Raw genomic sequence first — 24,149 nt, forward strand, 5'->3', positions numbered from 1 at the left:
AGCATGCTACAGACCTACTATTGGGTCTCTGTGCCTTATGTTTATCAAGAAGAAGTTGTTTAAAGAATTTAGCATATCTGACTCCTGTGACCTAGAATGAAGGTCAATGTCATCCATTTGAACAAACTTGGTAGCCCTTTATCCCAGCAGACTACTAACCTAACATTAGGTCTCTGGGCATCTTGGTTATCAAGAAGAAGTTGTTTAGGGAATTTAGCATATTTGACCCCTGTGACCTTGAATGAAGGTCAAGGTCATCCATTTGAACAAACTTGGTAGCCCTTCATCCCAGTATGCTACTGACCAAACATTGGGTATCTGGGCCTTATGGTTATCAAAAAGAAGTTGTTTAAAGATTTTAGCATATTTGACCCCTGTGACCTAGAATGAAGGTCAATGTCATCCATTTGAACAAACTTGGTAGCCCTTCATCCCAGCATGCTACAGACCAAATATTGGGTCTCTGGGCCTTTTGGTTATCAAGAAGAAGTTGTTTAAAGATTTTAGCATATTTGACCCATGTGACCTTGAATGAAGGTCAAGGTCATCCACTTGAACAAATTTTGTAGCCCTTTATCCCAGCATGCTACACACCCAATAACAGGTTTCTGGGCCTGTTGGTTATTGAGAAGAAGTTGAAAATGTATATTGTTTACGACGGACGCCGGACAACGCCAGACAAAAGGCGATCGCAATAAATTTTTTCTAAAAATAATATGCATGGGGGGAATTTTGTGATCAAAAAGACTCCACATAATTAGGGTAAAGTTCCCCTTTATGTTAATTCCAACGTTTACAGTACACCCAGGAGTGATTTTTATGCCAGAAAATGCGAATTGAAGATGGCACAACAAAATAGCTGCTTCGATCCATTTGATTTTGTTATCCATATTTTCATTTTAACATTTTTCTGAGTTATATGATAAACAAATCTATAAATCTGTTTTTATTTCATATGAGGATTTATGAAATTTGTATTGAATTGTTAATTTTGCATGGTAAGGCTCACAAATTAAAAAAAACTTCTAAGACTAGTTCCATCAAGTCTCATTTGAAACGAAAACTGATTTAAGATCATGTATGATGTCATGTAGAACTGTGATATACCCCTAACAAGTTTATATATTGTAGAACTGTGATATTTCTATCACTCCTGGTACATACCTCTACCAAGTTTATATATTGTAGAACTGTGATATTTCTATCACTCCTGGTACATACCTCTAACAAGTTTATATATTGTAGAACTGTGATATTTCTATCACTCCTGGTACATACCTCTACCAAGTTTATATATTGTAGAACTGTGATATTTCTATCACTCCTGGTACATACCTCTAACAAGTTTATACATTGTAGAACTGTGATATTTCTATCATTCCTGGTACATACCTCTAACAAGTTTATATATTGTAGAACTGTGATATTTCTATCATTCCTGGTACATACCTCTAACAAGTTTATATATTGTAGAACTGTGATATTTCTATCACTCCTGGTACATACCTCTAACAAGTTTATATATTGTAGAACTGTGATATTTCTATCGCTCCTGGTACATACCTCTACCAAGTTTATATATTGTAGAACTGTGATATTTCTATCATTCCTGGTACATACCTCTAACAAGTTTATACATTGTAGAACTGTGATATTTCTATCACTCCTGGTACATACCTCTACCAAGTTTATACATTGTAGAACTGTGATATTTCTATCACTCCTGGTACATACCTCTACCAAGTTTATACATTGTAGAACTGTGATATTTCTATCACTCCTGGTACATACCTCTAACAAGTTTATACATTGTAGAACTGTGATATTTCTATCACTCCTGGTACATACCTCTAACAAGTTTATACATTGTAGAACTGTGATATTTCTATCACTCCTGGTACATACCTCTAACAAGTTTATACATTGTAGAACTGTGATATTTCTATCACTCCTGGTACATACCTCTAACAAGTTTATATATTGTAGAACTGTGATATTTCTATCGCTCCTGGTACATACATATGTAAAGTTGTGATATTTCAACACATATATATAATATAGCATATACAAGTCATTAATATATAATATATACAAGTCATTGAAATTATGGACATCTAGAAGGTTCATGAAAAATGTAAAAACTTAAAATAAGTTGTAACAATTGTGTTACAGCCAGATCAGATTTGTATGATAAGTCGTAGATGTAACAATTGTGTTACAGCCAGATCAGATTTGTATGATAAGTCGTAGATGTAACAATTGTGTTACAGCCAGATCAGATTTGTATGATAAGTCGTAGATGTAACAATTGTGTTACAGCCAGATCAGATTTGTATGATAAGTCGTAGATGTAACAATTGTGTTACAGCCAGATCAGATTTGTATGATAAGTCGTAGATGTAACAATTGTGTTACAGCCAGATCAGATTTGTATGATAAGTCGTAGATGTAACAATTGTGTTACAGCCAGATCAGATTTGTATGATAAGTCGTAGATGTAATAATTGTGTTACAGCCAGATCAGATTTGTATGATAAGTCGTAGATGTAACAATTGTGTTACAGCCAGATCAGATTTGTATGATAAGTCGTAGATGTAACAATTGTGTTACAGCCAGATCAGATTTGTATGTTATGTCGTAGATGAAGCAGTAGAACAGGACTGATTTTCCCTTGCACTTTTCCAAGGTTTTCCAGACAAATCTTTATTTTGTTCATAATTTAGTTCAATGATACATTTCATTATTTTTTTTTCCAATTCTTGATTATTTCATTAATTCTTGTTGTACAAATGTGTATAATTCAATCTGTTTTGCCATATAAATGTATTTAATGAAACTTTATTAATGGATGGGCTGAAATTTAATGAGTGATTAAAACAGTTATATTCACTAGAAAAAAAGAGGGCATTCAAACCTCCAAATGTGTACACTACTACACTGATCTTGCTGCTAGCCAGCAAAGAGTGCTTAGTCTCATGCTAATAATGCTAATGACAGTCCAGTTGTATTAACAACTCATATTTATTCTTTGGAAAATTCCTAGATGTGTACTAAAACTAACCACCCTATTTACTAACTGTGATACCAAAGACTGCTAAAAAACTATGTCTTTCTTTATTACATCAGCTTTATTACCTATTTTTTCAAAGTGGTCATTGTCAATTTTTGTACAAAATCTGTATGATTTGAATAATTATTATTGTATTAAAAAATTGAACAAGTATATTATATGTTTTGTTTATTATCCATTACACTTTTAGGTGTATGACCTTGTATGACCTTGGATATCAACAATGATCGATGTTACAATGTTAGGTGATGACATTGTATGACCTTGGATATAAACACAGACGTTAGGTGTATGACATTGTATGACCTTGGATATAAACAGACGTTAGGTGTATGACATTATATGACCTTGGATATGAACATCAGCCACCATTACTATGTTAGATTTGCAAGGTTTACATTTTGTAACATTTCACAATGAACTTTAAATTAAACACTGACCTTCACAATGTTGTCAGGTCCATACTTGTGTCCAGTTTTATCTGGTTCATCAAAGTAGAGAGAAATAAAATCTGGCTTCTCATTGGTCAACCAATCAAGCACCTGTTCCACTCGTGTATTGTAACCTACTTTCCTGTAAAACAAATATAGATCAACATTTCAAAGATTTTTAAAAAATCACTGATGTATTTTTATGGGGAGTGGGAGATCCAACGTCTGTGAAGGTAGTTTAAGTGAAGTTCTGTGATGCAAAGTACATGTAGATGGATTTCACAAGGAATACAAGAGTCTGGCCATAAAGTTGGGCAATCAGAAGGCTACTTTAGATGTTAGAAAATCTACAGCTACTGGCTTCATGTACACTAAGATCTATATAGACTTAAAACACTGGCATGGGATTTAGATTGATATCACTGTATATTACTTAAATTAACTTAATCCCGGAGTACGAAGGTCCAGTGACAAGCAGTGCGTGTAGAAATGGAGCCCAGAAAAGTATTGTCCAGTAGAAAATGGAGCCCAGACAAGTATTGTACAGTAGGAAATGGAGCCCAGACAAGTGTTGTACAGTAGGAAATGGAGCCCAGACAGGTATTGTACAGTAGGAAATGGAGCCCAGACAAGTATTGTACAGTAGGAAATGGAGCTCAGACAGGTATTGTACAGTAGGAAATGGAGCCCAGACAGGTATTGTACAGTAGGAAATGGAGCTCAGACAAGTATTGTACCGTAGGAAATGGAGCCCAGACAGGTATTGTACAGTAGGAAATGGAGCCCAGACAGGTATTGTACAGTAGGAAATGGAGCTCAGACAAGTATTGTACCGTAGGAAATGGAGCCCAGACAGGTATTGTACAGTAGGAAATGGAGCCCAGACAGGTATTGTACAGTAGGAAATGGAGCCCAGACAGGTATTGTACGGTAGGAAATGGAGCCCAGACAGGTATTGTACAGTAGGAAATGGAGCCCAGACAAGTATTGTACAGTAGGAAATGGAGCCCAGACAAGTATTTTACAGTAGGAAATGGAGCCCAGACAAGTATTGTACAGTAGGAAATGGAGCCCAGACAGGTATTGTACAGTAGGAAATGGAGCCCAGACAAGTATTGTACGGTAGGAAATGGAGCCCAGACAAGTATTGTACGGTAGGAAATGGAGCCCAGGCAAGAATTGTAGAGAAGGAAATGGAGCTCAGACAAGTATTGTACAGTAGGAAATGGAGCCCAGACAGGTATTGTAGAGTAGGAAATGGAGCTCAGACAAGTATTGTACAGTAGGAAATGGAGCCCAGACAAGTATTGTACAGTAGGAAATGGAGCCCAGACAAGTATTGTAGAGTAGGAAATGGAGCCCAGACAAGTATTGTACAGTAGGAAATGGAGCCCAGACAAGTATTGTACAGTAGGAAATGGAGCCCAGACAGGTATTGTACAGTAGGAAATGGAGCTCAGACAAGTATTGTACAGTAGGAAATGGAGCCCAGACAGGTATTGTAGAGTAGGAAATGGAGCCCAGACAGGTATTGTACAGTAGGAAATGGAGCCCAGACAGGTATTGTAGAGTAGGAAATGGAGCCCAGACAGGTATTGTAGAGTAGGAAATGGAGCCCAGACAGGTATTGTACAGTAGGGAATGGAGCCCAGACAAGTATTGTACAGTAGGAAATGGAGCCCAGACAAGTATTGTACAGTAGGAAATGGAGCCCAGACAAGTATTGTACAGTAGGAAATGGAGCCCAGACAGGTATTGTACAGTAGGAAATGGAGCTCAGACAAGTATTGTACAGTAGGAAATGGAGCCCAGACAGGTATTGTAGAGTAGGAAATGGAGCCCAGACAGGTATTGTACAGTAGGAAATGGAGCCCAGACAGGTATTGTAGAGTAGGAAATGGAGCCCAGACAGGTATTGTAGAGTAGGAAATGGAGCCCAGACAGGTATTGTACAGTAGGAAATGGAGCCCAGACAAGTATTGTACAGTAGGAAATGGAGCCCAGACAGGTATTGTAGAGTAGGAAATGGAGCCCAGACAGGTATTGTACAGTAGGAAATGGAGCCCAGACAAGTATTGTACAGTAGGAAATGGAGCCCAGACAAGTATTGTACAGTAGGAAATGGAGCCCAGACAGGTATTGTACAGTAGGAAATGGAGCCCAGACAAGTATTGTACAGTAGGAAATGGAGCCCAGACAAGTATTGTACAGTAGGAAATGGAGCCCAGACAGGTATTGTACAGTAGGAAATGGAGCCCAGACAAGTATTGTACAGTAGGGAATGGAGCCCAGACAAGTATTGTACAGTAGGAAATGGAGCCCAGACAGGTATTGTCCAGTAGGAAATGGAGCCCAGACAAGTATTGTACAGTAGGAAATAAAGCCCAGACAGGTATTGTACCGTAGGAAATGGAGCCCAGACAAGAATCGTAGAGTAGGAAATGGAGCCCAGACAAGAATCGTAGAGTAGGAAATGGAGCCCAGACAAGTATTGTACGGTAGGAAATGGAGCCCAGACAAGTATTGTAGAGTAGGAAATGGAGCCCAGACAAGAATCGTAGAGTAGGAAATGGAGCCCAGACAAGAATCGTAGAGTAGGAAATGGAGCCCAGACAAGTATTGTACAGTAGGAAATGGAGCCCAGACAGGTATTGTACGGTAGGAAATGGAGCCCAGACAAGTATTGTACTGTAGGAAATGGAGCCCAGACAGGTATTGTACGGTAGGGAATGGAGCCCAGACAAGTATTGTACAGTAGGAAATGGAGCCCAGACAGGTATTGTACGGTAGGGAATGGAGCCCAGACAGGTATTGTACTGTAGGGAATGGAGCCCAGACAGGTATTGTACGGTAGGGAATGGAGCCCAGACAAGTATTGTACAGTAGGAAATGGAGCCCAGACAAGTATTGTACAGTAGGAAATGGAGCCCAGACAAGTGTTGTACAGTAGGAAATGGAGCCCAGACAAGTATTGTAGAGTAGGAAATGGAGCCCAGACAGGTATTGTACAGTAGGAAATGGAGCCCAGACAAGTATTGTACAGTAGGAAATGGAGCCCAGACAAGTATTGTACTGTAGGGAATGGAGCCCAGACAAGTATTGTACAGTAGGAAATGGAGCCCAGACAAGTATTGTACAGTAGGAAATGGAGCCCAGACAAGTATTGTACTGTAGGGAATGGAGCCCAGACAGGTATTGTACGGTAGGGAATGGAGCCCAGACAGGTATTGTACTGTAGGGAATGGAGCCCAGACAGGTATTGTACGGTAGGGAATGGAGCCCAGACAGGTATTGTACTGTAGGGAATGGAGCCCAGACAGGTATTGTACGGTAGGGAATGGAGCCCAGACAGGTATTGTACAGTAGGAAATGGAGACCAGACAGGTATTGTACAGTAGGAAATGGAGCCCAGACAAGTATTGTACAGTAGGAAATGGAGCCCAGACAAGTATTGTACAGTAGGAAATGGAGCCCAGACAAGTATTGTACAGTAGGGAATGGAGCCCAGACAGGTATTGTACAGTAGGAACTGGAGCTCAGACAAGTATTGTACAGTAGGAAATGGGGGAGATATAAATAAGATATCTTCAATCTTCAATGACTATGCAATTAATAATTTAATTTTAACAATGTTTGTATTCTTAATACCCCATATCACTTTACCAGTATCTTAACTTAATGAAATATTCCAGGAAATAAAGGTAGAAACAGACTTCAGATACTTACGAGTCATATTTTTTGTGATAAGTTGGGAATGTTCCTGAAAGAAACAGAAAGCAGACATGAGACAATCATGAACTCTATAATCTTGTTCAAACAAATGGTGTAACAGAGTAATCTTTCCCTAGTATTTCTTTCCTTGTATTCTATCAAATTATGCAAAATGAAACGTGATTTCAGTTTGTTTCATTTTTGTTTTGTTTGCTAGGTCTATTGCCCTGAGAACAGCCTTGGTTTTTTGAGGCAGGGTTTCCTTGTAGTAGTTGGTGACTACCTCACTGAATAACAGGAGGCCTGCTGTATGCCATCTTGAGCAATAAGGGTAAAGTGTCTAGCCTAAGGAAATAACCACAACAGCATGGACTGGTCCATTTCCCAAGCTTCCCAAGAAACACAAACTGCAATGGGTAAGGAGTGTTGAAAGACACACCTCAGACCTTCATCTGAAGTTACATAGCCGGAGCTCTAAGTAAGCTATTTTCACAGAGTAGCAAACTTATAAAACAAAACTACTACAGAATACTGATTATTCTCTGAACTTTGAAAACAGGTTCGTTGTAAAATGAATTCCCGAAATTTTTCTCTCCGAAATTACAAACCGAGAACCCTCATTATGTTTCTAAGAAATTGTTTTTATTTTTTCACTTCAATGTTTGATGCTAAGTTATACCAGAAACATGATATTACATGGTAATAATGCGGGCTATATCCGACTTGACATTGATAAGAACACTTTCTATGATTATATATATGTAACATCATTTACCGTTTACTTCCACATCCGACCCAGGCCAGAAGAAAGTGGCAGCAGTCTTGTTGTTATTCATTACCGTTCTCCAAATCTGTGTAACAAAAGTACTACATCAACAATAATGACAGCAGTAAAATAGATCTCCAGAGTATACAGTGTGTAAATACAATTCAATACAAAAGTGGAGCACCTCCTGAAGCTAGGCTTCTATACAGTGTAATATAACTTCCATACAGTGTAATGTTACTTCCATACAGTGTAATGTAACTTCCATACAGTGTAATGTAGCTTCCATACAGTGTACTGTTACTTCCATACAGTGTAATGTAACTTCCATACCGTGTAATGTAACTTCCATACGGTGTAATGTAACTTCCATACAGTGTAATGTTACTTCCATACCGTGTAATGTTACTTCCATACAGTGTACTGTAGCTTCCATACAGTGTAATGTAACTTCCATACAGTGTAATGTAGCTTCCATACAGTGTAATGTTACTTCCATACAGTGTAATGTAGCTTCCATACAGTGTAATGTTACTTCCATACAGTGTAATGTAACGTCCATACAGTGTAATGTAACTTCCATTCAGTGTACTGTAACTTCCATACGGTGTAATGTAACTTCCATACGGTGTACTGTAGCTTCCATACAGTGTAATGTAGCTTCCATACAGTGTAATGTTACTTCCATACAGTGTAATGTTACTTCCATACCGTGTAATGTAACTTCCATACAGTGTAATGTAACTTCCATACAGTGTAATGTAACGTCCATACAGTGTAATGTAACTTCCATACAGTGTAATGTAACGTCCATACAGTGTAATGTTACTTCCATACCGTGTAATGTTACTTCCATACAGTGTAATGTTACTTCCATACAGTGTACTGTAGCTTCCATACAGTGTAATGTTACTTCCATACAGTGTAATGTAACTTCCATACAATATAATGTAACTTCCATACAGTGTAATGTAACTTCCATACGGTGTAATGTAACGTCCATACAGTGTACTGTAACTTCCATACAGTGTACTGTAACTTCCATACAGTGTACTGTAACTTCTATACAGTGTAATATAACTTCCATACAGTGTAATGTAACGTCCATACAATATAATGTAACTTCCATACAGTGTAATGTAACGTCCATACAGTGTAATGTAGCTTCCATACAGTGTAATGTTACTTCCATACCGTGTAATGTTACTTCCATACAGTGTACTGTAGCTTCCATACAGTGTAATGTTACTTCCATACCGTGTAATGTTACTTCCATACAGTGTACTGTAGCTTCCATACAGTGTAATGTTACTTCCATACAGTGTAATGTAGCTTCCATACAGTGTAATGTTACTTCCATACAGTGTAATGTAACGTCCATACAGTGTAATGTAACTTCCATTCAGTGTACTGTAGCTTCCATACAGTGTAATGTAACTTCCATACAGTGTAATGTAACCTCCTTACAGTGTAATGTAGCTTCCATACGGTGTAATGTAACTTCCATACAGTGTAATGTAACTTCCATACAGTGTAATGTAACTTCCATACAGTGTAATGTAACTTCCATACAGTGTAATGTAGATTCCATACAGTGTAATGTAACTTCCATACAGTGTAATGTAACTTCCATACAGTGTAATGTAACTTCCATACGGTGTAATGTAACTGCCATACAGTGTAATGTAACTTCCATACAGTGTAATGTAACTTCCATACAGTGTACTGTAACTTCCATACAGTATACTGTAACACACTTACTGGTTCACCTTGCCACCAGCGTGGATCAAATGCACTAGTCCTTCCTATCTTGAATAGATCTCCTATGTCACTGTCAAACATGTTGTTGTCCACAATCCCATGAGATTCTGGGTACAAACCCTACAGCATGAAGTATAGGTTAAAATTATAGGTACAGTCTAACAAAGTATAGACAGCATCTTAGGGCTTCCCTAACTAAGGTTAAAGTTATAGGTACAGTATAACTATGTATAGACAACATCTTAGGGCTTCCTAACTAAGGTTAAAGTTATAGGTACAGTATAACTATGTATAGACAACATCTTAGGGCTTCCCTAACTAAAGTTAAAGTTATAGGTACAGTATAACTATGTATAGACAACATCTTAGGGCTTCCCTAACTAAGGTTAAAGTTATAGGTACAGTATAACTATGTATATACAACATCTTAGGGCTTCCCTAACTAAGGTTAAAGTTATAGGTACAGTATAACTATGTATAGACAACATCTTAGGGCTTCCTTAACGAAGGTTAAAGTTATAGGTACAGTATAACTATGTATAGACAACATCTTAGGGCTTCCCTAACTAAGGTTAAAGTTATAGGTACATTCCAACAATGTATAGACAACATCTTAGGGCTTCCCTTAACTAAGGTTAAAGTTATAGGTACAGTATAACTATGTACTGACAACATCTTAGGGCATCCCTAACTAAGGTTAAAGTTATAGGTACAGTCTACTACGTACAGACAACATCTTAGGGCTTCCCTAACTAAGGTTAAAGTTATAGGTACAGTCTACTACGTACAGACAACATCTTAGGGCGTCCCTAACTAAGGTTAAAGTTATAGGTACAGTATAACTATGTATAGACAACATCTTAGGGCTTCCCTAACTAAGGTTAAAGTTATAGGTATGGTCTAACTATGTACTGACAACATCTTAGGGCTTCCCTAACTAAGGTTAAAGTTATAGGTACAGTATAACTATGTACTGACAACATCTTAGGGCGTCCCTAACTAAGGTTAAAGTTATAGGTACAGTATAACTATGTATAGACAACATCTTAGGGCTTCCCTAACTAAGGTTAAAGTTATAGGTACAGTATAACTATGTACAGACAACATCTTAGGGCTTCCCTAACTTAGAATATTCCCATCTCAGCCTTACATATTGGGAACCTTATTGCTAAGGGAAACATCTAGACATCTGTCTACAACATAATTCATTTCAATTTGCATTCCATGTTGGAGTGGTGATATCAAAACTTGAGGAGGTAAATGAGTCAAAAAAGGAAAGCTATATCTAAAATGAACATACAATTTATATATTCTAAATACTCTAAGCTTGCATTTTATATCGTACTGAAATTAGATAAATGTTGTTAATTTCATGCAGTCACAGAAAAGTTTCATAATCATCTGTTTGAAAAAGTATTGCATCATTTCTAGTAGATACTCACTGTCACAATGGAGTAGTGGTTGGGGAATGTCTTGGTGGGGTACACAGACCTCATGTAAGGTGAGCGAGTCCCACACTGACTCAGACGGCCCACGTAGGGTGTGAAGTTACGCAGCAGGTAGTCTGCTCTGAACCCGTCCAGTGATATCAGGAGCAGAGGCTGGTAGCTGACAGAATTAAAACAGAAATTTTATATCTAAATAGCATCACAATCAGCTGGATGACACTGGTTCCAAATTGATGTTGTATCCCTTTTGATAATAGAAGGAAATGTAGGTCTGTATATATTTCAATGATAAGCATTAGTTTTTATACATTATGAAAGGACAAGGTTAAATTTCAGTCACATTAATTAAACGTCCAATTTGCATTAGATTGTGAATACTATTAAATGAAGTAATTAGATATGCTGTAATGCTCAGGACAATCCAGGGACAAAATAAACTGGGGTCTTCACTCTATAAACAGTGGTTACGACACCAAAAATAGGTACACAAAAAAAATGCCTTACCGAGATATAAATAAGGTCAGTAAATGAAGGTTAAGGTTCACTCTATAAACAGTGGTTACGACACCAAAAATAGGTACACAAAAAAAATGCCTTACCGAGATATAAATAAGGTCAGTAAATGAAGGTTAAGGTTATGTTTTTGACAAAAAGGTTATGATTCTCTGCCAACCAAACACAATAATACATCCTCTGACACAGTGAAAAATTTTGTTCTTCATGCAATCTGGACTCTTGACAGAACCGTTGTATTATAAGGAAATAATGCTTGCATTAGATTATCCAAAACATTATTCTGAAGCAGACAATAGGAAGAATTACATAATCAGCAGACTGATGTATTGACAAAAGAACTCTTTCCGCTGTGAAATCTACCTAGATGAACAGGAATCTTCCACCACTGGACAGCTGGGAGACTCTAGCCAAGTCCTCAGGCTTTTTGATGGCCATAGTTTCTCTGACAGGTGTGTCCTAAGTCGGGCAGCCTCTGATACAGAAAAGGTATCCTCCACAAAGAAACGTAGCCCGGTGAGAAGCTCCACATCACGAACCCGTGCTATGTTGTCCTTCAGGTAATCTGATGGATACTACAATACATACACAAAATTTAATCCAATGAAAGTATCAATTTATCTTATTTAACTATTAAATTAATTTATAATATTGCATAGTTAAAATGAAGTATGACTTTAGAATATAAATAAAAATAAAGAGTTAAATACTGTTATTGATGTACTGCATTCATGGGGCTAATATTTCGCAGTTGTTCCAGTCCAAACTAGTTTGTGGGGATTAAATTTCGCTGAACACCGACTTGTTAACATTCTGCAGCAAACACTTATATACAGTGGAACTTTGTTAACTCGAAGTCGACGGGACCACGAAAAAACTTCGAGTTTTCCGAGTGTTCGAATTAAGCGAGTTATCATTTTTGGTGAAAAGTTTGGTCAATATTTGTCAACATTATATAATCATTATAACTTCGCTCTGTCGCTCATCAGTTTAGTGTGAAGACTGGTCAATACATGTAAATATATATGTAATGTTTCGTTATGTCACTTGTAATTTAGTTTTGCCGATATACAGTCACGATAAAGTTTCTTTCACTTGGTCACTTCAATAACGAACTGATGTGCAAGTCATGTTTGCTAAAGGTAAACGATAAAACGGAATTCGACAAAATAACAAGTTATTCATGTCAAATCAAATAACCGTTTAAGTTTAACACAGATTGCATGCAAAACGTAACAGAACCATTACCTTTTATTGGACATATAAAATACTGTTTGATCGGCCTACTTACTTTTTATTGATAACCACGCCATTTCCATGTGTATTAGCACCGGGAGTTGCGCTGCGCATGTGCGTATAAAATGTTACTGTAACTGAGTTGACGTTTTATCCGATTTAATAGACAGCACCGACCTCACCGTTACAGTTGTACTCTGAACACCTTGGCAGTAATTACGCTATTGTTTCAGCAGTTTAAAGATTTAATAGGCGCCGGTGACTGTTTCATTTCTACACCTGTAAAAACATCAGCCGGGTAGATCTACCGGTGTGTCAGAGATTACATATGTAGTTCCGCTTGAGCGAGCGGGTAGATGAGTTGTTGACTATCGTGTGTACTAATATCGGCGACCGCCTTAGGAAATTACCTGATGTAAGTAAAGCAGTACTTTTTATCACCAAGACTTGTTGTTATAAGATTCAACCGACAATTTCTTTTATGAATTTATGAAACACTTATAATAGCATGTAGGTTAGTAGGCCTAGTGCCGATATGTTCAGTAGGCCTATTACAAACGGAATTTAGCTCTTAAAAAATGTCGGCGTTTACCACCGATCGACAAAAATTATACTTCCGAGTTATTCGATCATTTCAAATAGGGTTTTTATTGTTGGGACCAAATTTTCACTTCGTATTATCCGAATTTTTCGAGTTTTTGTGTGTATATATAATATTCACTGGTTATAGCAAAATCTAAATCCCAAGCAAATATTGTGTTACTATATAGTAACTAAACCAGACAAGGTCACATCACAATTCTTGTATAAAGAGAGAACACCTAAAGCACCAAACCACACAATATCAATTCTATTATGAATCGGACAGTAATTTATGAAATATGTATGTATAAATGGTAAGTATTTCCATCACTTTTTCCAAAATAGGAGCGTGCAAAAAAAAAGCCCCCCCCCCCCCCTGGTGGACTAATTAAAGTCTCAGAATTAGGGGGACTAACTTACCAGACAGTTGGGAGTGGAGTTAAGGTAGGGTAATACCAGGGACTGGATAAGAACAGGAGTCTCATTCCCACCACAGGGATAGACCTGTCCGGGTGTGGCACATCTCATCATCACCACAAACACGTGGGAGGGGGTCACTGTGCTAAACACAGAAAATCAACAGTCAACTACTATTTAATTCAATGTAGATAAAAAAAACTTGCCATATTTTTCTTGTTTTTCCATATCTTTATACACTGTTATATGTTTAATGATCCTTGTGAGTTTATCATAGCATCTAGCTCATGGAGCCTATAGCTGTTTGCTGGTACTGGTATTTACTCAACTTTTTGATGGTGAAAATTGAGAATAAATATACAAAAGGATGACAGGTACATTTTTCATACAACCTCATATGGTTGGTGTCAAAAATGACAATGCAATGAATGACATGCCTTCTAAAACCTTATATACACAAGGAAGTTCTTGGTATTCTACAATGATAAAAAAAAAATCATAAATGATATCAAAAGCTTCCATGATATTTTGTATAAAGCAGAAACACCACAGTACCTGGACTTGTTAGTGTCGGCCAGTCCGTCACCATCATGGTCGTACACCGGGCCCAGTGTCACGGTAAGTTTACCATACTGTACTGCATATTGTTTGATCAGGTTACTAGTGAAACTCCAAATCTCTGTAAAGGATCAACAAGTGCACAATGATTAACAGAGACACCTTATACTTTCAGGTCTGCGATGGAAATGCATCTGACAATTTTGATTATCAGGATCAGAGTTTAAAATACAGGCCAGAATGGCCCAGTTTTTAATGGAATGCTCTGTCTGACTGATAAAATAATATATGTATCAAATAAAATGATAACAACTGTAAATAAAGTGTCCCATACATATATTTTGGGATGAAAGTAAGATATCAGAATATGTAAGTAGACTAAGTCTATTGTCTTTAGTACCAGTGCAGAACAAATACGTACCTTAAAGGCAAAATAAGCGATGACTCATATATCCCCCACCCCCTAATCAATTAGATAAATCAGTCCAGGGGTACATGAGGGATCTTGTGCATAACGGTTTTTCTTTGTAAAAGAGACCATAAAGCATGACCTTTGTCCTTTAACTCGAGTGATGACCATTCAAATCTCATCAGATGTAGAACTTGATGGCGTGATGTTATGAACATGAACTTGAACTAAATCTGTGCAATGGATGTGTGATTTCTGTTTAACACCCCCAACCCCTTATTTTCAACACGTAATTTTTATATAAATAGCAGAATAAAACAGTGCTTACCTGTGTAAAAGTGTGAATAGTGTGGCTGGTATAACCAAGGATCCTCCAGTGTGGTCAGAATACAGTCGTTCTTCTGACTGGTACCAGTCACCTATAACATACAGTACTGCGAAGTGAAATTGTGTTACCGAAAGGAAACCTCTGTGCGGACGATGCCGACATAGTGATACCTATATGTTGCCTGATTTTTGCAAGCGACACAAAAAAGGACTGAAAACAAGTTTAAGTGAAAAGGAAAAAGCATCCGAAAGATCCAAAAGAGTTGTGTTAAAATATTACATAATGTATTTTACAATATTATACGTAAAATACATTAAGAAGTAGCATTATCACCATATCAGCTACAGACAACAGGTTTTATACATTATATACAACAAATTGCTCACCATCTGCTCTGTGAGTTCAAATGTTGTGTACAGAGGCAATTTCAGCATGGTGTCGTACAATATAGTTCGGTTTGGATACTGCAGTTGACATACACTCTTCTCCTTTAAAGTTATCTGGGGCAGATTTGGATCAGCAGCTGGCTAGAAAAAAAATAGAGTGCAATATTGAATTTCATGGCAATTGGTCATTACATGATGATATTAATTTCATATTTAATCAAAATTGTTGTTGAGAACTGTACATGCATGCCATACCTCCCAATGTGAGAAAAATCTCCTTATTTTCAAGACATTTATTGCCTGCCAGGAGGAATCTGAATTCCCGTATTTCATAATTCACTCCAGCATTAGGTTTCCTAAGATTTTATGAGATTTGGCTTAATGTAGCGATCACTTGATCTATCCGTTCACATGCTCACTTAGTCAAAATGTCAACAGAAGGAAAACACAGGAACTGTACTTTTTATGGTAAAGCTTTACACAACATTAGTAATATTTTCTTCTTTATTTGAAGACCAAATTTCAGTCTTCATCTAAAGAAGAAAATCTTACTAATTGGCAAATCACACATAAAAAAGACTGAATAATTATCTAATCAAACACACAGACAATGATAAAACAGGGTTACCTGGCTTTGTCCACACAGAGATGGGGCTGGGTCCACATCAGATTTACACACTGGAACCTGTGACAGGGGCTCCTGTCGTCCTGTCCTGTTCCTCACCAACACATGGTCCAGACTCCCTAAGGTCCCATTGTTAGGGGCAGGATTTATATCCAACAACTCTGGAAACAGGTAAATTCATACCTCAACATAGATATCACCTCTCAAAATAATCATCACTCTCTAAAACACTCATCAACATTAAATCTCATTTACGTAATATTGTATCATCTTATGATTTATCTTTTGAATTTAACATCACAGACCTTAGATTTCAGATACTAAGCAGTTCTTTTGTATAAGTACAGTGAATCAATTTTTCAATCAAGTCTTAACATCTGTTTAAATTATCAAGACTGAACAGTATCATAATGCTTGAAGTCTAGAATGTTCAAATTTAATGATCATTTCACATTTTAAAAGGTTAGCTTCTTAAGGTATCCATGTAATAAGAAAGTTTGTTACAACATGATTTAGAAATAAGTATGAACATATAATGTATATATTACCTGACATTAGATTGTACAGCTCTATATTTTCAAAAGGATTGATTTTCAAATTCTGTTTGAAAGCTGGGCCATGTGCCAGAAATAAAGCCTGCAAATAAAGACAAAAGTTTAAGGTTGATAACACTGGTTATATCAAGAGGCCTATATCATATCAGTGAAGCTTCCTTCGACCACCATTTCTGAAGAATTGTTCCATGAATTTCCTTTTTCATAAAAGTTCCATGCTTGTGAAGAATTTTAATTACAATCATAACAATTTACTTTTGCATTGGTAAAAATTACACACTGACGCACTCAGTTATGATCAATATTATAACAATGCATTTTGTGATAATTTTTAATTAGTTCCGCTGTGATATTACTTTAAACTATGTTGATTGCATAACAATATTTATGTAATATACAGGTAATGATTTTATTTTATTGCTTAGAATATTGATTAAAAATATATCAAAAGTGCATGCATTAATATGTCATATCTAACACATGTATTTTACTAACAAGAGGACAATGTGGAAGATTAGCCTTTGGCTAAACATGTATTCTATCCTCAATAAATAAAGTTTATTATTATTATGATAACAAGGGCCCGTTGGAGGGCCACAACATTAGCCCGCCGCAATATTTGACACTTGGAAGGGGGTACACAGCCAATGTTTCTTCACGTGAATTTCACGTGAAAAAATTAACATGAATTTCACGTGAAAAATTTCACGTGAATTTCATGTGAAATTTTTCACGTGAAATTCACGTGAAAAATTTCACATGAAATTCACGTGAAAAAAGCTTGGTTTGGTTTTCATAAAATTGAAGAAAAATTCAGAGAAACAGTCTAATTATTGATATAATGGTTTTGAATGCCTGTATAAAAGACTGTTGCTTCAAGCATTTGACAATCAAATGTCCCAATGGCATATACGCAGCAAAATATAGCAGCAAAGAAATTTAAATGTCTATATGACGGTATAAATATATAAAAACACAAAACACAAAGACTAGTATCTGCTAGCCCTTTCGCCCATCTTGGAGCTCTTCAGGCAATATATCGTTATATAAATATAACAAGAGGCCCATGGGCCTTAACGGTCACCTGAGATTTGAAATATTTCAGTTAATTTAATTTACCCTTTTTGGCCCCCGCCCATCAGCCCTCAGGGGTCAGTCAGGGCCAACATATGCATATTATCAAACTTTCATCCCATGCTGAAAATGTTAACCAAGTTAGAATGAATTCCAATAGAAATCAAACAAATCAGTCAAAAATGTAATTTCCCTATATAAACTATAGTAAAATTTAACCCCTCTCCAGGGGCAAACTTATGACCCCAGGGTCATTAAATTAATAAATTTTAGTAGAGCACCTTAAGACCCTTCCAACTATAAAGAGTATTTGATTCTACCTTATTTCGGTCTTTAGAAGAAGATTTTTGAAATTTCAGCCAATTTGACCATTTTTAGCCCCGCCCATCAGCCCCTGGGGGTCAGTCAGGGCAAACATGTGCATGCCATCAAACTGTCATCCCATGCTGACAATGTTTACCAAATTAGAATGAATTTCAATAGAAATGAAACAAATAAAAGTCAAAAATGTGATTTCCCTATATAAACTATAGTAAAGTTAACCCCCTCCCCAGGGGCAAACTTGAGACCCCTGGGTCATGAAATTCACAATTTTAGTAAAGCATCTTAAGACCCTTCCAACTTTAAAGAGTATTTGATTCCAACTTATTTTGGTCTTGAGAAGAAGATTTTTGAAATTTCAGTCAATTTGGCCCTTTCTAGCCCCGCCCATCAGCCCCTGGGGGTCAGTCAGGGCCAACATGTGCATGCCATCAAACTGTCATCCCATGCTGACAATGTTTACCAAATTAGAATGAATTCCAACAGAAATAAAACAAATAAAAGTCAAAAATGTTGTTTCCCTATATAAACTATAGTAAAGTTTACCCCCTCCCCAGGGGCAAACTTGAGACCCCTGGGTCATGAAATTTACAATTTTGGTAAAGCACCTTAAGACCCTTCCATCTATGAAGAGTGTTTGATTCCACCATATCTGAGAGTAGAGAAGAAGATTTTTGAAGTTTTAGTCAATTTGACCCTTTTTAGCCCCGCCCCTGAGGCCCCTGGGGGGTGGGGACCATATAATTTACAATTTTGGTTGACCTTTAGCCATAGAAGCTTCCTGCCAAATTTCATTGAATTTGGTTTAGGGGTTTTGGAGAAGAAGTCGAAAATGTAAATTGTTTACGGACGCACGACGCACGACGCACGACGGACGACGCACGACGCATGACGACGGACAAAAGGGGATTAGAATAGGTCACTTGAGACTTTGTCTCAGGTGACCTAACAAAACTATATGTAAATTCTCGACATTTATTACAGATGTAGTATATACATCAGAAATATGAAGGTTCATGATACATATTTCGTTGTTATTTACAAAAAGTTAATCATGTAGTATGATTAAACCATTTTTTTATTCAATGCTAATGATATGTAAAAAATACAAAATGTTTTTCATTCTAATGATTAGCTCAGGAAACAAGTATGTTTTTTATGAATAATATTGCACTTTAGCCCGATTTGCATCTGGCCCTAACACCTGACTCAGTAATAAATGTCTCCACCCAGCAGTACATTTAGACAATAAATTATTTCCAAATGTCTAACTATAATGCAACTGTGGGTAAATATTATTATTTTCAGAGCTACACTCATAATTTCACAGACACAAACTCCCATAGTTTCAGTATGTGTTAGAGAATATTAAGAAATTCATTAGTCATAACATTATCATATGACATGTATAAAGACAATGTCTGCCATACATAAATACCCAATAACTGAAGTTTTCAAAATTATTTACAATACATACATTATATGTAGATTAATTAGAATTATACATGGAAATTCAATATCAAAATAAATCAAATGCACACATCAAACATGTTCAATTGTGACAAAATCGTATGACATGCAAGTCAGTTTTTGTCATACAGTACATATCCCATTGCCAGTACCTACGGTCAGTACTTGGTGACAGCCCCACATGGAATTCAAACTCGCGACCCAGAGGTGGAGGACTAGTGACTAGGCAGAATGTCAAACACCTTATGCACTTGGCCAACGAGCAAAATCATTTTTGTTTTCGTGTTATGACTCAAAAACATAAAAAAATATATTGAATTTAATTCTTAAATCATTTTGAGTACCTTAAAAATGTTTTCGTTTCAGTTAATTGTTAAAGATACATCACCAATAAGTAACTCTTGCATATGAATTCCGTTGATTTACAGTGTAAGGGATATAGCCTGAACAAATTTTATCTTGAAAGGAATTAATATAAGCTTTATTTATTTTAACGTCCTATTAACAGCCAGGGTCATTTAAGGACGTGCCAGGTTTTGGAGGTGGAGGAAAGCCGGAGTGCCCGGAGAAAAACCACCGACCTACGGTCAGTACCTGGCAACTGCCCCACGTGGGATTCGAACTCGCAACCCAGAGATGGAGGGCTAGTGGCAGAATGTCGGAACACCTTAACCACTCGGCCCCGAATTTACCCTTGGAAAATATTCCAGAAATAGGCAAACGAGACACTAATGATGATTCACCTTGACTGTTTTATTTACATATGTATAAAAGGTTAAAACGAGAAAAGGTTGATCATTTAGTGCCTCCTTTGGCTATATACTCGTATAATAAGCAAAGTAAAGGGATGTACAAAGTTTAAAACTGATAAGAATTATCTCTCTTCAGCATTCTATAGCTGTTGATGTCAATTATTTCATTGTTCAGGGATGACAATTGAGCAGCAACATGTCCAGATCGATGCAGAAGGATTCATCATGCATCATTCATTATTTTTACATGCTAAATTTTCCAGGTGAAATTCACGTGAAAAAAACAGCATATAAAAATCAAATGGACAAAAATTTCACGTGAAATTCATGTGAAATTCACGTGAAAAATTTCACGTGAAATTCACTTTTTTACCGCTTTTCACGTGAAATTTTTCACGTGAAATTCACGTGAAGACATATTGCCTGTGTAGTTTCACAGGTTGTAATGCTTTAAAATGAAGTATCATTGTTGGAAGGAGATATTGATACACATAATGGTGTGTAGTCGAAACCGAAGGTTAACTTTAAATGATGAGATGTATATATGTTGCAAATATGGGAAACCTTGGTTTAGACACAACAACACAAAAATTAGTTCACATGTTTATATACAGAATATATACATTAAAAGAACCTCTTTGCAAAGAATCAGAACATTTAACCAGAACATTAACTCAAGAATATTGGAAAATCAGTTAAGTCCATAATATGCCAATTTTTTTTAAAAATCACAATAATTTTTACAATTTCAACTTTTAAAATTTTGGTATGCGACACTCCGGCTCATCAAGATGTATATTTGTGTCAAGTATGGAGAGCCTGGGTCAAGTAGTATTGGAGTTATGGTCTGGACAAATAAAATCATCAAAGGGGAATAACTCCTCAAATACGGGGGAAAGGGGCAAGATTTTGGTATGAGACACTTCGGCTCATCAAGATGTATATTTGCGTCAAGTATGGAGAGCCTGGGTCCACTAGTATTGGAGTTATGGTCCGGACACCATATGTGCCCACTCGAACGCCAACATGATAACATAATAAGTCCCGTATTTCGTCGGGTGTATAAAAATAAAATAATTTTAAGAACAATCACTCTAACAAAGTTACAAAGAGGTTATCTTACATGCATAGACTTGAAGATGTTATCCCAGCCATGGTTACCTCCAGCACAACCAGAGTACGAGCTATACCTGTTATAGGAAAGAAACTGTAAACTACAGTACCTATTAACAAAATACATGGTCAGGTATAAATATATCACCAAAATACATTGTCAGGTATATATATATCACCAAAATATATTGTCAGGTATATATATATCACCAAAATACATTGTCAGGTATAAATATATCACCAAAATATATTGTCAGGTATATATATATCACCAAAATATATTGTCAGGTATATATATATCACCAAAATACATTGTCAGGTATAAATATATCACCAAAATACATTGTCAGGTATATATATATCACCAAAATACATTGTCAGGTATATATATATCACCAAAATACATTGTCAGGTATATATATATCACCAAAATACATTGTCAGTTATAGAGGTACATATCAACAAAATACACTGTCAGTTATAGGGGTACATATCACCAAAATACATTGTCAGTTATAGGGGTAAATATCACCAAAATACATTGTCAGATATAGAGGTATACATATCACCAAAATACATTGTCAGTTATAGAGGTACATATCACCAAAATACATTGTCAGTTATAGAGGTACCTATCACCAAAATACATTGTCAGGTATATATATATCACCAAAATACATTGTCAGTTATAGGGGTACATATCAACAAAATACACTGTCAGTTATAGGGGTACATATCAACAAAATACATTGTCAGATATAGAGGTACCTATCAACAAAATACATTGTCAGTTATAGAGGTACATATCAACAAAATACACTGTCAGTTATAGGGGTACATATCACCAAAATACATTGTCAGTTATACATATCACCAAAATACATTGTCAGTTATAGCGGTACATATCACCAAAATACATTGTCAGTTATACATATCACCAAAATACATTGTCAGTTATAGCGGTACATATCACCAAAATACATTGCCAGGTATACATGTTACACTGAAGTCATTAAAAGATATTTTATGCAAGGTCAGGTATCTTATGATGCATATACAAATGTATATAAATTGAACAGCAAGGAAGGCCTTTATAGCAAATAGGAACTGTCCTTTTCAAGGTATTGCTCTGTTTCATATTACATGTAAGCATATCTTGCATTTATTCTGAACCCCCCACTCCAATGTAAAAATCCTGTGCAAATTTGGAAAAAAAGGGCTTATGGACAGGGGCTTAATGCAGATAAATATGGTACTATAACATACGTGGATACAAGCCATCGGTCAGACATGTCCAGGAGAATCTCCCCTACACGTGGATTGTTGAGGTAGTGGAATCGCTTTGGTGCTGTATCTTCAGTGAAGACTTTCATCACAGACATGTTACACATCAGTTTATCTACCAAGGTACTTACAGGTACAGCTGTAATACAGAGGTGTGATTTATATTACATCTGAAGAGATATCTTATGACAGAAACTATGATAATACCTGTATTGGTAATGTGATTCTTATTAGATAATATTTTACATTAACATCAAATAATTTCTGTTGCATTTACATATATATCAAGAAATAGGCAATGGTAGATTTCCTAATATTCTGAAAGAAAGAGTATGTGGAAGTTGTAACTAAGATTCTTTAGAATTAAAACATGTGTAAATGGGCCTGTATCGCTAAGGTAGCAGTGTACAGTAAAAATGCCAAATTCTGAAAAATATGGCACATGCTTTAGATATGTAAACATTGCCAGTTAACCTTACATATAACCTCTAATAAAGTATATATATTTGAAATCTGTACAACATTTGCAATTTTAATAGAGCTCTGAAGGATAAGTAAACTGATATTTTCTGTGATTTTTAGAGCTGTGAATACCATGGTAACAGCTTAAAAAATTCTCAAAAATTGCAAAATATTATGATATTTGACCCAAAATGGCACAATTCTCTACACAATTTTTTTTCTGAAACCTATTTAAAATTAGATATCTCTATCCCAAAGACAGAATTAATCTTGTTTGGACATATGTTGTAAATTAAGTTTTTCCGCTATCTTACCTTTTCTGTGGGCTTCCATTTTGCGCTGTAGGCGAAACTAAATTTCCTGTGTAAACACACGTTCGGAAAATCCGGATATTTAAAATCCGGAACCAATTTATTGATTTTTGTTTTAATAAATGTGAAGCCTGTATGTACTACTTCATACTGGATATACCAATTATAGTGTACATTTATTTTTTCATTTTTTATACATATCATAATACAGGAGTTATTTGCTTAACAAAAAAATTGCCCATGGCCAGGCTGTCTTACTGTGGTGTGCTACCTTATACATCACTTTTGTTAACTCTAATTTTACTAAAAACCCCATGAATGTCTAGAATATGTTCCGACGAACAAAACGACATATCGGGTTACTGTGTATCTTTAATAGTCACTGAGTATTGCTGATTTCCCTGAGAGGTGTATTTTGACAACTTTTTCTCCCAATCCAGTAATAAGGGGAGGTAATTTTAAAGATGAAAACTCCCATAATTCTGTATATCTCTTGAATAAAGTTGTGTTTTGAGTTGAATGTGGTACTTTGAGTCTCTGTGCATGTAATCAAGCAAAAAATACTA

General features: G+C 36.2%; 2 protein-coding genes across 3 annotated transcripts in view; both read right to left on the minus strand.

The window, feature by feature from the left end:
• LOC117325827 overlaps positions 1-24,149 on the minus strand; it is a 95,600-nt gene that overhangs the window by 14,716 nt on the left and 56,735 nt on the right. For both annotated transcript variants that reach the window (XM_033882314.1, XM_033882315.1), the window contains 14 exons: positions 22,793-22,949; positions 21,537-21,603; positions 16,791-16,878; positions 16,246-16,403; positions 15,618-15,758; positions 15,232-15,322; positions 14,492-14,615; positions 13,940-14,081; positions 12,065-12,276; positions 11,183-11,348; positions 9,741-9,860; positions 7,989-8,064; positions 7,229-7,262; positions 3,512-3,644 (listed from right to left, as the gene is read on the minus strand). In XM_033882314.1, coding sequence (XP_033738205.1) covers positions 3,512-3,644; positions 7,229-7,262; positions 7,989-8,064; positions 9,741-9,860; positions 11,183-11,348; positions 12,065-12,276; positions 13,940-14,081; positions 14,492-14,615; positions 15,232-15,322; positions 15,618-15,758; positions 16,246-16,403; positions 16,791-16,878; positions 21,537-21,603; positions 22,793-22,949 — 1,709 coding nt within the window. The remainder of the gene's footprint in view (positions 1-3,511; positions 3,645-7,228; positions 7,263-7,988; positions 8,065-9,740; positions 9,861-11,182; positions 11,349-12,064; positions 12,277-13,939; positions 14,082-14,491; positions 14,616-15,231; positions 15,323-15,617; positions 15,759-16,245; positions 16,404-16,790; positions 16,879-21,536; positions 21,604-22,792; positions 22,950-24,149) is intronic.
• Positions 627-2,267, minus strand: LOC117325831. The gene is made up of 2 exons (XM_033882320.1): positions 2,020-2,267; positions 627-1,962 (listed from the first exon to the last, which is right to left on the minus strand). Exons 1-2 carry the CDS (start codon positions 2,125-2,127, stop codon positions 1,087-1,089), a joined length of 984 nt encoding a protein of 327 aa, XP_033738211.1. The 5' UTR covers positions 2,128-2,267; the 3' UTR covers positions 627-1,086.

The sequence above is a fragment of the Pecten maximus genome, chromosome 4 (assembly GCF_902652985.1).
Source record: "Pecten maximus chromosome 4, xPecMax1.1, whole genome shotgun sequence".
NCBI lineage: Eukaryota > Metazoa > Mollusca > Bivalvia > Pectinida > Pectinidae > Pecten > Pecten maximus.

Bases quoted from the DNA above. Each gene is read 5' to 3' on its own strand.
- LOC117325831 (XM_033882320.1), bottom strand. From the start codon at position 2,127: ATGAACCTTCTAGATGTCCATAATTTCAATGACTTGTATATATTATAT. The intron at 1,963-2,019 runs GTATGTACCAGG...AACTTGTTAGAG, and splicing joins AATATCACAACTTTACATAT to GTATGTACCAGGAGTGATAG.